General features: G+C 39.3%; 2 protein-coding genes across 2 annotated transcripts in view; one reads left to right on the top strand and one right to left on the bottom strand.

Moving 5' to 3' along the window:
• Positions 1–13,200, top strand: part of LOC126083433 (olfactory receptor 1J4-like) — a 58,715-nt gene that overhangs the window by 23,836 nt on the left and 21,679 nt on the right. The gene's annotated exons all lie outside the window — the stretch shown is intronic.
• On the bottom strand, positions 6,121–7,053 carry LOC126083079 (olfactory receptor 1L8-like). The gene has a single exon (XM_049896428.1). It carries the CDS (start codon positions 7,051–7,053, stop codon positions 6,121–6,123), a length of 933 nt encoding a protein of 310 aa, XP_049752385.1.

Here is a 13,200-nt window from a genome sequence, read left to right on the forward strand (position 1 = left end):
AATAGCTATAAAAGCAAAGGGTGAGTGGAAAGCCCGAAAATAGAATTTTTTTTCCCCTTTACTACTGATGAGGTTTGTTTCTTCCAAAACAATTTCTGCTCTAGAGATCAAGGTGGATGGATCTAAAACCAAAAACCAGATGGAGGTTTCATTTGGACTCTAACTGAACCAGTAAAACTAATTGCCTTCAAACCAAATCCGAATCATGGAGACCCCATACATTTCAGAGTAGACCTGTGCTCCATAGTGGTTTCAATGGCTGTAATCTTTTGAAAGTAGATCATCAAGCCTTTCTTTCAAGGTGCTTCTGGGGGGGGATTGGAACTGCCAACCTTTTGGCTAGTATCAGAGTGCTTAACTGTTTGTGTCACCCAGGGACTCACAGTTAGACTCTATGAATTCTCAATCCGTCATATATTTAAAACTATCAAGAAGGGAAGAGCAAGTACCATGTCAGGTTGAAATAGCCGAGTGGATAACTGACTAGCTTACCGAAGCTTACCTCCACATCCAGAAGCTTTTCTTTCATTTCCAGTTTCTCCAGCAGCTGACCTTTCTCCTGGACCACATTTGCTAATTAGCTCCAAGTCTATTTCTCAGCATTAGCTCAGTTTCTTCATGTTCCTCCTTTCAATTTCTGGACTGATTAGCAAGAAGAAGGGTAGGAAAGGAGGGAGGAATTAATACATTGTTCTAGAGAAATAACCCCACACATCTGTCAGTTTGTCGTAGCGTGGGGGCTTGCATGTTTGTGTGATGGTGGAAACTAAGCTGCAGAAGATCTCTTTAAAGTGTTAAAAAGCAGAAGATGTCACTTTAAGAACTAAGGTCCCCCTGACCCAAGCCATGGTGTTTTCAATTACCTTATATGCATATGAAAACTTGACAATGAATAAGGAAGACCAAAGAAGAATAGATGCCTCTGAATTATGGTGTTGACAAAGAGTATTGAATATACCATGGACTCCCAAAAGAATGAACAAATCTGTCTCGGAAGAAGTACAGCCAGAACGCCCACTAGAAGTGAGGATGGTGAGATTTCGTCTCAAATACTTTGGACACGTCATCAGTAGTGACCAGTCCCTGAAGAAGGACATCATGTTTGGTACCCGGTCAGTGAAAAAAAAGAACACCTTTGGTGAGATGGATTGACACAGTGACTGCCACAATGGGCTCAAGCATAGGAATGATTGTGAGGTTGGTGCAGGACCAGGCAGTATTTTGTTCTGTTGTACATAAGGTCACTATGAGTTGGAATTGACTCGACAGCACTTAAAAACAACAAAAGAGAAATAACACAGTTCTTCCCTCTGGTCTCAAACCCCTGTCTCTTTCTTAAACTCTGGCCCTACCATGATCCTGTTTCTTCTACCTCCACGACTCAGAAGGCAGAGATGTTCTGAACTAAGTGCAAGGACTCTCTTGATTGCGGAAGCCCTCTCAGCTTCTCATAGTTTTGAGTTCTGCTCACCTGGCATATGGGACCTTTGCTGGGCTGAGGTAGTTGTGGACTGGCTGATTCCTCCAGGGAATTTATTCTGTGAGCTCACCAAGTAGAGAAAATGAATGGGCATTACAGCTAGCACAGCTGACTCCAAGGAGACATGGAACCTCTGAGGCTCCCCATTCGTTGGGGCTGTTCTTAGAGCCTCTTAACCTCACTGCAACATCTCAAGGGCATTGTTCAGTTTCCCCAAGAATGGGTCATTGAAAGTGGATGAAAGTTTATTTGGGTGAATGTTTTTATGTTTGGGGATTGAGATGTGAATAGAGGTATATTCTGGAATTGGGTAGGTCATAATTCAATATGGGAGGGAGGGCCATGTTTTTTAGGGGATTTAGTAGGTTCACGGTGTGGATGTGTGTTCCAGTGTCGGGGAAAGCATGCAGATTAGCTTTTTCGTTGTGGAACTAAGGTGTTAGTTTGTATGTGTTCAAAGCAAAGGGTCAGGCAAAGATTATGTTCATATTTATATACATGTATATATATGTATTTATATTAGAAAAATAATGTAGTGTTTTCATAGTTTAGTTCCAGAGCAGTGTTTTGACGACTAGTGTTGGGGAAACAAGGTATTTATTACAGTGCTGGGCTTGTCATTTTCTAGTTGCTTTTAACAAATTAACTTCTATAGGCCTCAAGTTCTTCTTTCAAAAAATGAAAATAACAACTATCCCTGGCACTGGAGTCGAAGAGAAAATTACTGTTTGATTTTTATGAAGAGAAAATTACTGTTTGATTTTTATTTCCTTATTATGGTGAACATCATCCACAATGTCTTATGGTAAATATAAACACATTCTGCTGTTGCCCACAATGTAAACCACTGCCTCACACAATACACATGTGACTTTTTCCCTTAGTCTTGAGTTTAATTTTTTCATGAAAAGTATGTGCTACAGAGACAAAAAGTCCATGATTTTCATCCTGACTTCTCTAATTACTTTTTATGTGGCCTTCCTTCTTTCTATTCATTCTTTCACAAATATTTATTGAGTGCCTATTATGTGATCTCATCTAATCTCATGGCTTTAACTGCCACCTATATATTGATAAACACCTGTATTTCTATCTTTGGGTCTGATCTTTCTCCTAATTCTTATGTGCAATTGCATACTGAATATTGCTACCTGATTGTATTAATTGACATCTTAACCTTACCCTGTGTACACTGAACTCCTGATCTTCCCCCAAAACCTGCTCCATCTGCAGCATTCTTTCCCTCAGTTGATGGACCTTCAGCCTTCTAGTTGCATTAACTAAAGACATTGGAAACATACTTGTCTATTCTTTTTCTCTCATATTCCACATTTAATCTGTCAGGAAATTCCATTGACTCTTTCTTAAAATACATTCAGAATTTGACCACTTCTCATTATATCTGCTTTTACTACCTTGGTCTTTGCCAACATCATCTCTTGCATGACATATTGCATTAACTTCCTAACTTGTCTCCCTGCTTCTCTTTGTCACCCCAGAATGTTCTCAATATAGCAGCCAGAGTAATGCTTTTTAAACTTAAATTCTGATCATGTCAATCCTCTGCTCAAAACCGTCTAATGCATTCCCAAAATTTTCAGTAAAAGCCAAGTAATTACAATGGCCCAAAAGGTCCTATGTGATTTGGTTTTCCTTTATCTTCTGAACACAATCCTAACTACTCTCCCTGTGGCTCTTTTCCAGCCACACTGGCCTTCTTGTTGCTCGTGAATGTGCTAGGTGTATCCCTACTTTAAGGTCTTTGTACTGGTTGTTTCATTGCACTGGAAAGCTCTTCTCCCTGATGCTCCAAAGACTAACACTCTCACCATATTCAAATATTGTTAAATGTCTTATCACTCTTTTTAAAATTGTTTTCCTATTCTACCCCAGTACTTCGGATCTCCCATACCTTGTTCTACATTTTCGTAGCACTTCCCTCCTTTTATCCTGTTATATAGTTTACCTATTTATTTCGTCTGTTGTTTAGTGTCTGTATCCCTCTGCTACCATGTAAGCTTCAAAAAATCAGTTTTGGCAACTGATCCATCCCCAAGAGCACACAAGACTGGTACAGAGTGGGCATTCCACAAATATTTGCTGAATAAATGAATGGATCATAATTTCTTTTTCAATTGTACTTTAAATGAAGTTTAACAGAACTAGCTTTTCATTAAACAATAGTACACATATTGTTTTGTGACATTGGTTACCAACCCTACAACATGTCAACACTCTCCCCTTCTCCACTTTGGGTTCCCTATTACTAGCTTTCCTGCCCCCTCCTGCCTTCTGTTGCTCGCCTCTGGGCTGGTGAGCCCATTTAGTCTACTTTTGTTTTATGGGCCTGTGTAATCTTTGGCTGAAGGGTGAACCCAGGATAGACTTCATTACTGAGCTAAAAGGGCATCTGGGGGCCATACTCTCTGTGTTTCTCCAGTTTCTGCTGACTAGTAAGTCTGGAGGATCATAATTTTCAATGAGAAATTTTAGTTTAATCTGCCTTTCATTTTTGTAGGCAACCTGTCTTCCCACACAATCTATTTGAAAAAAAACCCTGTTGCTGTTGAGTTGATACCAACTCATGGCACCCTCATGTGTGTCAGAGTAGAACTGTGATACATAGGGTATTCAATGGTTGATTTTTTTGGAAATAGGTCATCAAACTTTTCTTTTGAGGCACCTCTGGGTAGACTCAAACCACCATCCTTTCAGTTAGCAGCCAAACACATTAACTGTTTACACCACCCAGGAACTCCACACAACATATAGAGATCTCATATTGCTACTACCACTTTGGTCTTGGAAGAGGAGACCCTAATCTTTCTACTTTTTCTAAGGACTGTGCACAAGAGGCTGGCCACAGACCTATGACTGTGTAGCTTCACCCATGGCGTGGCACTTCTTTATCTGGTTCTTCCCCAGAGTAAGAATTTGGACAATTGAATTGAGAGTCTTTTCGGGTGTCTGACCTCTTTCCTATTATAAAATGATATTATTACTATTTAGACAAAACTGAATGGCAATGAACAACAGATTATATTAATCTTTTTCCTAATAATTATCAGTTTTATTCTACAAACAGTGCATATTTCCTTTTAACAAATTCAAATATTGCAGGTTCATATAAAGTAAAAAGCAAATATTATCTTCTTCCCTATTCCATTGTCACTTCCAAGAATTAATCATTTTTAATTGGAGGTTTCCTTTCTGCAGATTATATATATGTGTGAGTGTGTATATATATTCTCATCTATTTATAATATACACATATACACTCATATAAGTTTTTTTACCCTAATATATTTATTCTTAAACATTTTATTTTGCAACTTGTTTTTCATCCGTAATGCCTTTTCAGCTTAGTGATAGAGATCTACTCCATTATTTATAACTACTTCATATTGTTCCAGTCTATAGAAGTATTGAATCATCATTTATTTATGCATTTTCCTACTGATGGGCATTTGTTTATAACCCTTCTATTTTTTGCTATTACAAACAGCACTATAATGAATGGCTGTGTACATATTGCCGTATGCACTTACCTGTTGCTACTGAGACCATTCTGACTCATAGTGACCCTATGGGACAGAGTAGACCTGCTCCACAGGGTTTCCAAGGAGTGGCTGGTAGATTCAAACTGCTAACCTTTTGGTTAGCAGCCAAGCTCTTAGCCACTACGCCACCAGGTCTCTCTGTATGCACTTAATGGAGTATTATTATAGGCATGAATTCTAGAAATAAACCACTGAGACATGAGGAATGATCAGAGATTTTCAAGCATGCAACTTCTCATATAAGAGCCAAGGTAGTTTTCTCTAGGTGTTGTTCAAGGACTGCTAGGGGTGCTTATTAAAATGCAGATTCTCAGGCTCCACATGAGACTTACTGAATAATATCCATGGGAGTGGGATAAAAATAGGAGGATAATAATGATAAAAGCATTAAGATGTAAATTATAGTAAAATCTAAAATCTCTGAGAGAAAATTACAGACTATCGAATGAAAACAAAAGCTAGCAGAGTGAAGTCCTTGCCTGTTGTCTTGGCCAATTCACTTCCAAGAGAGGCCCAATATACCTCTGTGTGGTTTCAGAGGCTCTGGGTTATATCTGTCTTCAATGTCCACATACCGGCTTTAATTCTGTCTTCAAAAGATAATGTAAATAATTCTAAGCACATACTTCAATCTTTCTCTGGAAACCATACAGACTGCTGAATGGTAGTGATGGTGGGAATCCCTGCAGGTAAGAGGGAGCTGAAGAGGAGTGAGTGCTTTTGAAGGACAAATAACAGATGACAAAGGTAGAGAACTATAAGGAACTGACCACCACCACCAGCCTGCACTGGCCTGACCATCAGGGCAGTTCTGTGCTGCGCTGTTACATCACCTAGTTAATAAGGGCAAAAAGCTGTTTTTTTTTTTCACTACAAAGCCAAGAATACGCTGCTGATGAAGACATAATAAGGCCTCAATAGTTGATAGTTGCAAGTATAAACAAATGGGTACAACCCAATATCCACAACTCGTGTGGACTATGCCTGCTGACTTATGAATTTTGTTATGCTTATCAGGAACAAGCAGAGACAGGGCCAAGAGGAGTAGGGGACTCAAGAACTTGTCCCTGGAGGTGCTAGCTAGAATTTCCTCCTGCACATCAGCTTCCCCAGGCCCCTCTTCATGTCTTTGTTCCTCAGGCTGTAGATAAAAGGGTTTTGCATGGAGGACAAAATGGTGTAGCCAATTGTTGCCACCTGGTCCCTGACCATGTAGCTAGAAAAGGGCTGTAAGTAGACATAGAAGATACTTCCATAAAAGATGGTCACTACGGTGAAGTGAGAACCACAAGTGGAGAAGGCTTTGCATTTTCCAGCAGCTGAGGGAATTTTGAGAACTGCAATAAGGATTCCTATATAAGAGAAAGAAATGCATAGAAAGGGAGTCACTAAAACAACCACTTCTTCTGTTTTTATTGTGATATCTTTGACAAATGTGGAAGAGCAAGACAATTTCAGGAGAGGGTTGATGTCACAGAGGAAGTGCTGGATAACATTGGAGTCACAGAAGGTGAGAAGATTCAGCAGAAGTATATGCAGGAGGGAGTGAAGGTGAGGAAATGAGCAGCAGAAGGCCAACAGCAGGAAGCAGTGATGATGGCTCATGATTGTAACATAGTGGAAAGGGTTACAGATGGCTATAAAGCGGTCAATGGCCATGGCTGCCAGAAGGCAACTGTCAGTGTTGCCAAAAGCATAGAGAAAATACATCTGTGTCAGACATCCAGCATAGGAGATGGTCTTCTTAGTGGACAAGAAGTTCACCAGCATTTTGGGAACAATGGTAGTTGTGAAGCAAATGTCAGTGAAAGACAGGAAACTCAAGAAGAAATACATGGATGTCTGGAGCTGGGGATCAGAGTGGATGGCCAGAATGATGAGCAGGTTTCCTGTTATGGTGATGAGGTACATGGTGAGGAAGAGGACAAAGAGTGGCTTCTGGTCCTCGGGCCGTGAGGACAGTCCCAGGAGGATGAACTCAGAGACACTGGTGGTTTGGTTGACTCTTTCCATGGTCATGGAGCCAGCTAGAATAGAGAAGATTCTTCTGTTTGACATAAATCTCTTTTATAACTTCAATCACAAACAAGCCAATAAATGTATCCTTCTTCCTACCTCTACTTTCCATCCTTAGGTTCATGATTAGCCACCATGTGAGCAACTTGCCAGCCTGATGCTTTTTGATGCTGTCGTCCCCTTCCAATGCTAACTCTTCACAAACTTCTTCTGTTGATAATATGGACTTGGGCAGGAGACCTTTCTTTCAGGAACAGAGTTGAAACTCTCTCATTCAGTTTAATTTAAATCATAAATGTGTATTGAACATCTACTCTGTGAAAAACACTGTTCTGGGGGTGGGATCACAACTATAAGTATACAGAGAAAGGCCTGGCTTTGTGGGTCATGTATTCTAATGTGGGAGACCACACACACACAAGTGTGCATACATACATATGCATAGGTGAGTGTGGGTGTGTAAATCTACATTTTATGGAAAAAAAAAAGCAGTGTAAGAGAATAGAGGCTGACAACAGTAGGGTGAGTGAAACTGTTTTAGACCAGGTGGTTATATTTTTCTCTTTCTGTATCAAAGCAAATTTTCAGTTATGTCCTGGTAAGGTTTATCTCTGAACTTCCTTGGCAGTAAAAGAGGCTTGCTAAAATAATCAGCAGGGCAATCAGAGGAATAATGAACCCAGGTCAACAGTTTTGTTCTTGTTGCTTGTTTTATCCTCAGAGGCACTTATTTAGAAGTTCATACTCCTTAGTGAATGTCAAATAAATAATAAGAAAAAGTAAATTAGGAGAAAATTATAACTTTAAAGTTACTTTTTACTTATTATTTTGCTCTAATTTCCCCAGAGTTCATCATGGTCCTACATTGTGGACACCCACCACTAAGAATATGTTCTGCCATGCCATTTTCCATTTGTTCACTTACCTTTGTATAAATCCTTGAAAAACTTGTTTCTTTCTTTGTTTATGTGCATTTTTCCATTTACATAAACAATACTGTGGTATATATCTCATTCTGCTTTTGTTTTGTTTTTTTAACCACACAAATTTTTGAGATATATGTCCTAGTTCATTTCTTTTTACCCCTTTCGTTGTATGCATGCACCACTCTTGACTTAATTCTACTCCCTAGATGTCCTATGACTGTTTGCTACCATGGATAAAACCGATTCAGGCATCTTCATGTCCACAAGGTGTTTTATGTTATTCATTCAAACCCTGAGAATGAGTATATTGCATCAGCATTTTTCTTAGCAGTTCAAGAAATGACAATTTACTCATTCGTTCAACATTTAAATGCCTGCCTTCCAGATATTTAACATTAAGTAAGTTATTAAATACCCCCACGTGTCTGTCAGTTTGTCGTACTGTGGGGGCTTGTGTGTTGCTGTGATGCTGGAAGCTATGCCACTGGTATTCAGATACCAGCAGGGTCACCCATGGAGGACAGGCTTCAGCTGAGCTTCCAGACTAAGACAGACTAGGAAAAAGGACCCGGCAGTCTATTTCTGAAAAGCATTAGCCAGTGAAAACCTTATGAATAGCAGCAAAACATTGTCTGATATAGTGCTGGAAGATGAGCCTCCCAGGTTGGAAGGCACTCAAAAGGTGACTGGGGAAGAGCTGCCTCCTCAAAGTAGAGTCTACCTTAATGATGTGGATGGAGTTAAGCTTTCGGGACCTTCATTTGCTAACGTGGCCTGACTCAAAATGAGAAGAAACAGCTGCAAACATCCATTACTAATTGGAACCTGGAATGTATGAAGTATGAATCTAGGAAAATTGAAAACCGTCAAAAATGAAATGGAACGCATAAGCATTGATATCCTAGGCATTAGTGAGCTGAAATGGACTGGTATTGGCCATTTTGAATCAGACAATCATATAGTCTATTATGCTGGGAATGACAACTTGAAGAGGAATGGTGCTGCATTCATCGTTAAAAAGAACATTTCAGAATCTATCCTGAAGCACAACCCTGTCAGTGATAGGATAATATCCATACGCCTACAAGGAAGACCAGTTAATACGACTATTACTCAAATTTACGCACCAACCACTAGGGCCAAAGATGAAGAAAAAGAAGATTTTTATCAGCTGCTACAGTCTGAAATTGATTGAACATGCAATCAAGATGCATTGATAATTACTGGTGATTGGAATGCAAAAGTTGGAAACAAAGACGAAGGATCAGTAGTTGGAAAATATGGCCTTGGTGATAGAAACAATGCTGGAGATGGAATGATAGAATTTTGCAAGATCAACAACTTCTTCATTGCAAATACCTTCTTTCACCAACATAAACGGCAACTATACACATGGACCTTGCCGGATGGAACACACAGAAGTCAAATGGACTACATCTGTGGAAAGAGATGATGGAAAAGCTCAATCTCGTCAGTCAGAACAAGGCTAGGGCCCGACTGTGGAATAGACCATCAATTACTCATATGCAAGTTGAAGCTGAAACTGAAGAAAATCAGAGCAAGTCCACGAGAGCCAAAATATGACCTTGACTATACCACCTCAATTTAGAGACCACCTGAAGAATAGATTTGATGCATTGAACACTAGCGACCGCAGAACAGACGAGTGTGGAATGACATCAAGGATATCATCCATGAAGAAAGCAAGAGGTCACTGAAAAGACAGGAAAGAAAGAAAAGACCAAGATGGATGTCAGAGTAGACTCTGAAATTTGCTCTTGAGCGTCGAGCAGCTAAAGCAAAAGGAAGAATTGATGAAGTAAAAGAACTGAACAGAAGATTTCAAAGGGCCTCTTGAGAAGAAAAAGTATTATAATGACATGTGCAAAGAGCTGGAGATGGAAAACCAAAAGGGAAGAACATGCTCGGCATTTCTCAAGCTGAAAGAACTGAAGAAAAAATTCAAGCCTCGAGTTGCAATAGTGAAGGATTCCAGGGGGAAAATATTAAACGACGCAGGAAGCATCAAAAGAAGATGGAAGGAATACACAGAGTCATTATACCAAAAAGAATTAGTCATATTCAACCATTTCAAGAGGTGGCATATGATCAGGAACCGATGGTACTGAAGGAAGAAGTCCAAGCTGCTCTGAAGGCATTGGTGAAAAACAAGGCTCCAGGAATTGATGGAATATCAATTGAGATGTTTGAACAAACAGATGCAGCAATGGAGGTGCTCACTTGTCCATTCCAAGAAATATGGGAGACAGCTTCCTGGCCAGCTGACTGGAAGAGATCCATATTTATGCGTATTCCCAAGAAAGGTGATCCAACTGAATGTGGAAAATTATAGAACAATATCATTAATATCACACACAAGCAAAATTTTGCTGAAGATCATTAAAAAACAGCTGCAGCAGTATATCGACAGGGAACTGCCAGAAATTCAGGCCTGTTTCAGAAGAGGACGTGGAACCAGGGATATTATTGCTGATGTCAGATGGATCCTGGCTGAAAGCAGAGAATACCAGAAGGATGTTTACCTGTGTTTTATTGACTATGCAAAGGCATTTGACTGTGTGGATCATAACAAATTATGGGTAACATTGTGAAGAATGGGAATTCCAGAACACTTAATTGTGCTCATGAAGAACCTTTACATAGATCAAGAGGCAGTTGTTCAGACAGAACAAGGGGATACTGATTGGTTTCAAGTCAGGAAAGGTGTGTGTCAGGGTTGTATTCTTTCGCCATACCTGTTTAATCTGTATGCTGAACAAATAATATGAGAAGCTGGACTATATGAAGAAGAACGGGGCACCAGGATTGGAGGAAGACTCATTAACAACCTGCGTTACGCAGATGACACAACCTTACTTGCTGAAAGTGAAGAGGACTTGAAGCACTTACTACTGAAGATCAAAGATTACAGCCTTCAGTATGGATTACACCTCAACATAAAGAAAATAAAAATCCTCACAACTGGACCAATGAGCAACATCATGATAAATGGAGAAAAGATTGAAGTTGTCAAGGATTTCATTTTACTTGGATCCACAATCAATAGCCATGGAAGCAGCAGTCAAGAAATGAAAAGATGCATTGCATTGGGCAAATCTGCTGCAAAGGACCTCTTCAAAGTGTTGAAGAGCAAAGATGTCACCCTGAAGACTAAGGTGAACCTGACCCAAGCCATGGTATTTTCAGTTGCATCATATGCATGTGAAAGCTGGACGATGAATAAGGAAGACCAAAGAAGAGTTGACGCCTTTGAATTGTGGTGTTGGCGAAGAATATTGAATATACCATGGACTGCCAAAAGAATGAACAAATCTGTCTTGGAGGAAGTGCGGCCAGAATGCTCCTCAGAGGCAAGGATGGCAAGACTGCGTCTTACATACTTTGGACATGTTGTCAGGAGGGATGAGTCCCTGGAGAAGGACATCATGCTTGGCAGAGTACAGGGTCAGCGGAAAAGAGGAAGACCCTCAACAAGGTGGATTGACACAGTGGCTGCAACAATGAGCTCAAGCATAACAACGATTGTAAGGATGGCGCAGGACCAGGCAGTGTTTCATTCTGTTGTGCATAGGTTCGCTATGAGTTGGAACCAACTTGACGGCACCTACAACAACAACGAAATTATTAAATATGTTTAAACTTCAATTTTCTCCTGTGTAAAAAGGGATACTAATATATACCTCATAAGATTTTTACGAGGCTTTAATGACATAATATTTTTAAAGCCCTTAGAATGGTCCAGGCACAAAGCAAATATTTGATACCACAACCTTCTCCTCCCATAATCATTGCTGATGCTTTTTCCCTCCATCAAATATTTGGGATGTTCTCAAAAGTAAGTGATGTGAATATTAACAAAGCCCACACCCTCACACTTTGTCAGATTAACCTTTATAGGAGTTTACAAAGTTGTTTTAGAAGGTTCATTTTTTTCCGTGGTTGGAATAATCTGAGGGTAAACCAGTAATTAATCATTTAGCTTCTGGTAGGCAGTGTCTTGTTTACTCCTCACGACAACCTTATCAAGTATAAGCTACTATTCTTCCTATTTTTCTTAAGAGAAAACTGAGAAATAGAGACAAAATGATTTCACACATCAAGAAAGTAGCAGAAATAGGATTTAAACGCAGTTCTAATTCTGAAGCTCATTCTTTTAACCACTGTGCTACATCTTATAATGTTTTTGAAAAGCTATAAATGTTTACATCTCAAACAAACCTGCTTCAGATATAAACATTGGCTATATTTTTTTCCACTTTGATTATTTTCTACTTGGACACATGATACACTTCCTCCCTGAATTTTTTTTTTTTTTAATCCAACGTTAAGAATAGACCTTTCCAAACAAATTTGAGAACGTAGAGGAAATGGACAAAATTCTCGAAACACACTACCTACCTAAACTAACACAAACTGAGATAGAAAATCTGAACAGACCCATAACAAGAGAAGAGACTGAAGAGGTAATAAAAAAAAACTCCCAACAAAAGCCCTGGTCTGGACAGCTATACTGGAGAATTCTACCAAACATTCAGAGAAAAGCTCATAATAGTACTACTCAAACCATTTCAGAACATAGAAAAGGAAGGAATACTCTGAATTCATTCTATGAATCTAGCACAAACCTGATACCAAAGCTGGGCAAAGACACCACAAAAAAGAAAAAAAAGAAAATTCCAGGTGAATCTGTCTCCCGAATATAGATGCAAAAATTCTAGCCAATAGAATTTAGCATCATATCTCTATCTCTATATTTATATCATCTATCTACATATATATATAAAAAATGCACAATGACCAGGTTGAATTCCTATGAGGTATACAAGGACGTTCAACATTAGAAAATCAAACAACATAATCCACCAGATAAAACAACAGAAGAAAAAAATCACTTGATCGTCTCAATTGACATAGAAAAGACATTTGAGAAAGTTCAGCGACCATTTCTGATAAAAACTCAATAAAATAGGAATAGGAGGGAAATTTCTGAACTTAATAAAGGCCATCTATACAAAATGAACAGCCAACACCATTCTCATTGGAGAGAGGCAGAAAACATTGCCCCTGAGAATGGGAACAAGACAAGGATGCCCTTTATTCCCACTCGTATTTAACATTGAGCTGGAAGTCCTAGCTAGAGCAAAAAGGCAAGAAAAAAGAAATAAAGGTGTCCACATTGGAAAGGAAGAAGTAAAAC

Source organism: Elephas maximus, chromosome 9 (genome assembly GCF_024166365.1).
Source record: "Elephas maximus indicus isolate mEleMax1 chromosome 9, mEleMax1 primary haplotype, whole genome shotgun sequence".
Classification (NCBI taxonomy): domain Eukaryota; kingdom Metazoa; phylum Chordata; class Mammalia; order Proboscidea; family Elephantidae; genus Elephas; species Elephas maximus.

Excerpts from the sequence above, each read along its gene's own strand:
- LOC126083079 (XM_049896428.1), bottom strand. The coding sequence starts at position 7,053 with ATGGAAAGAGTCAACCAAACCACCAGTGTCTCTGAGTTCATCCTCCTG.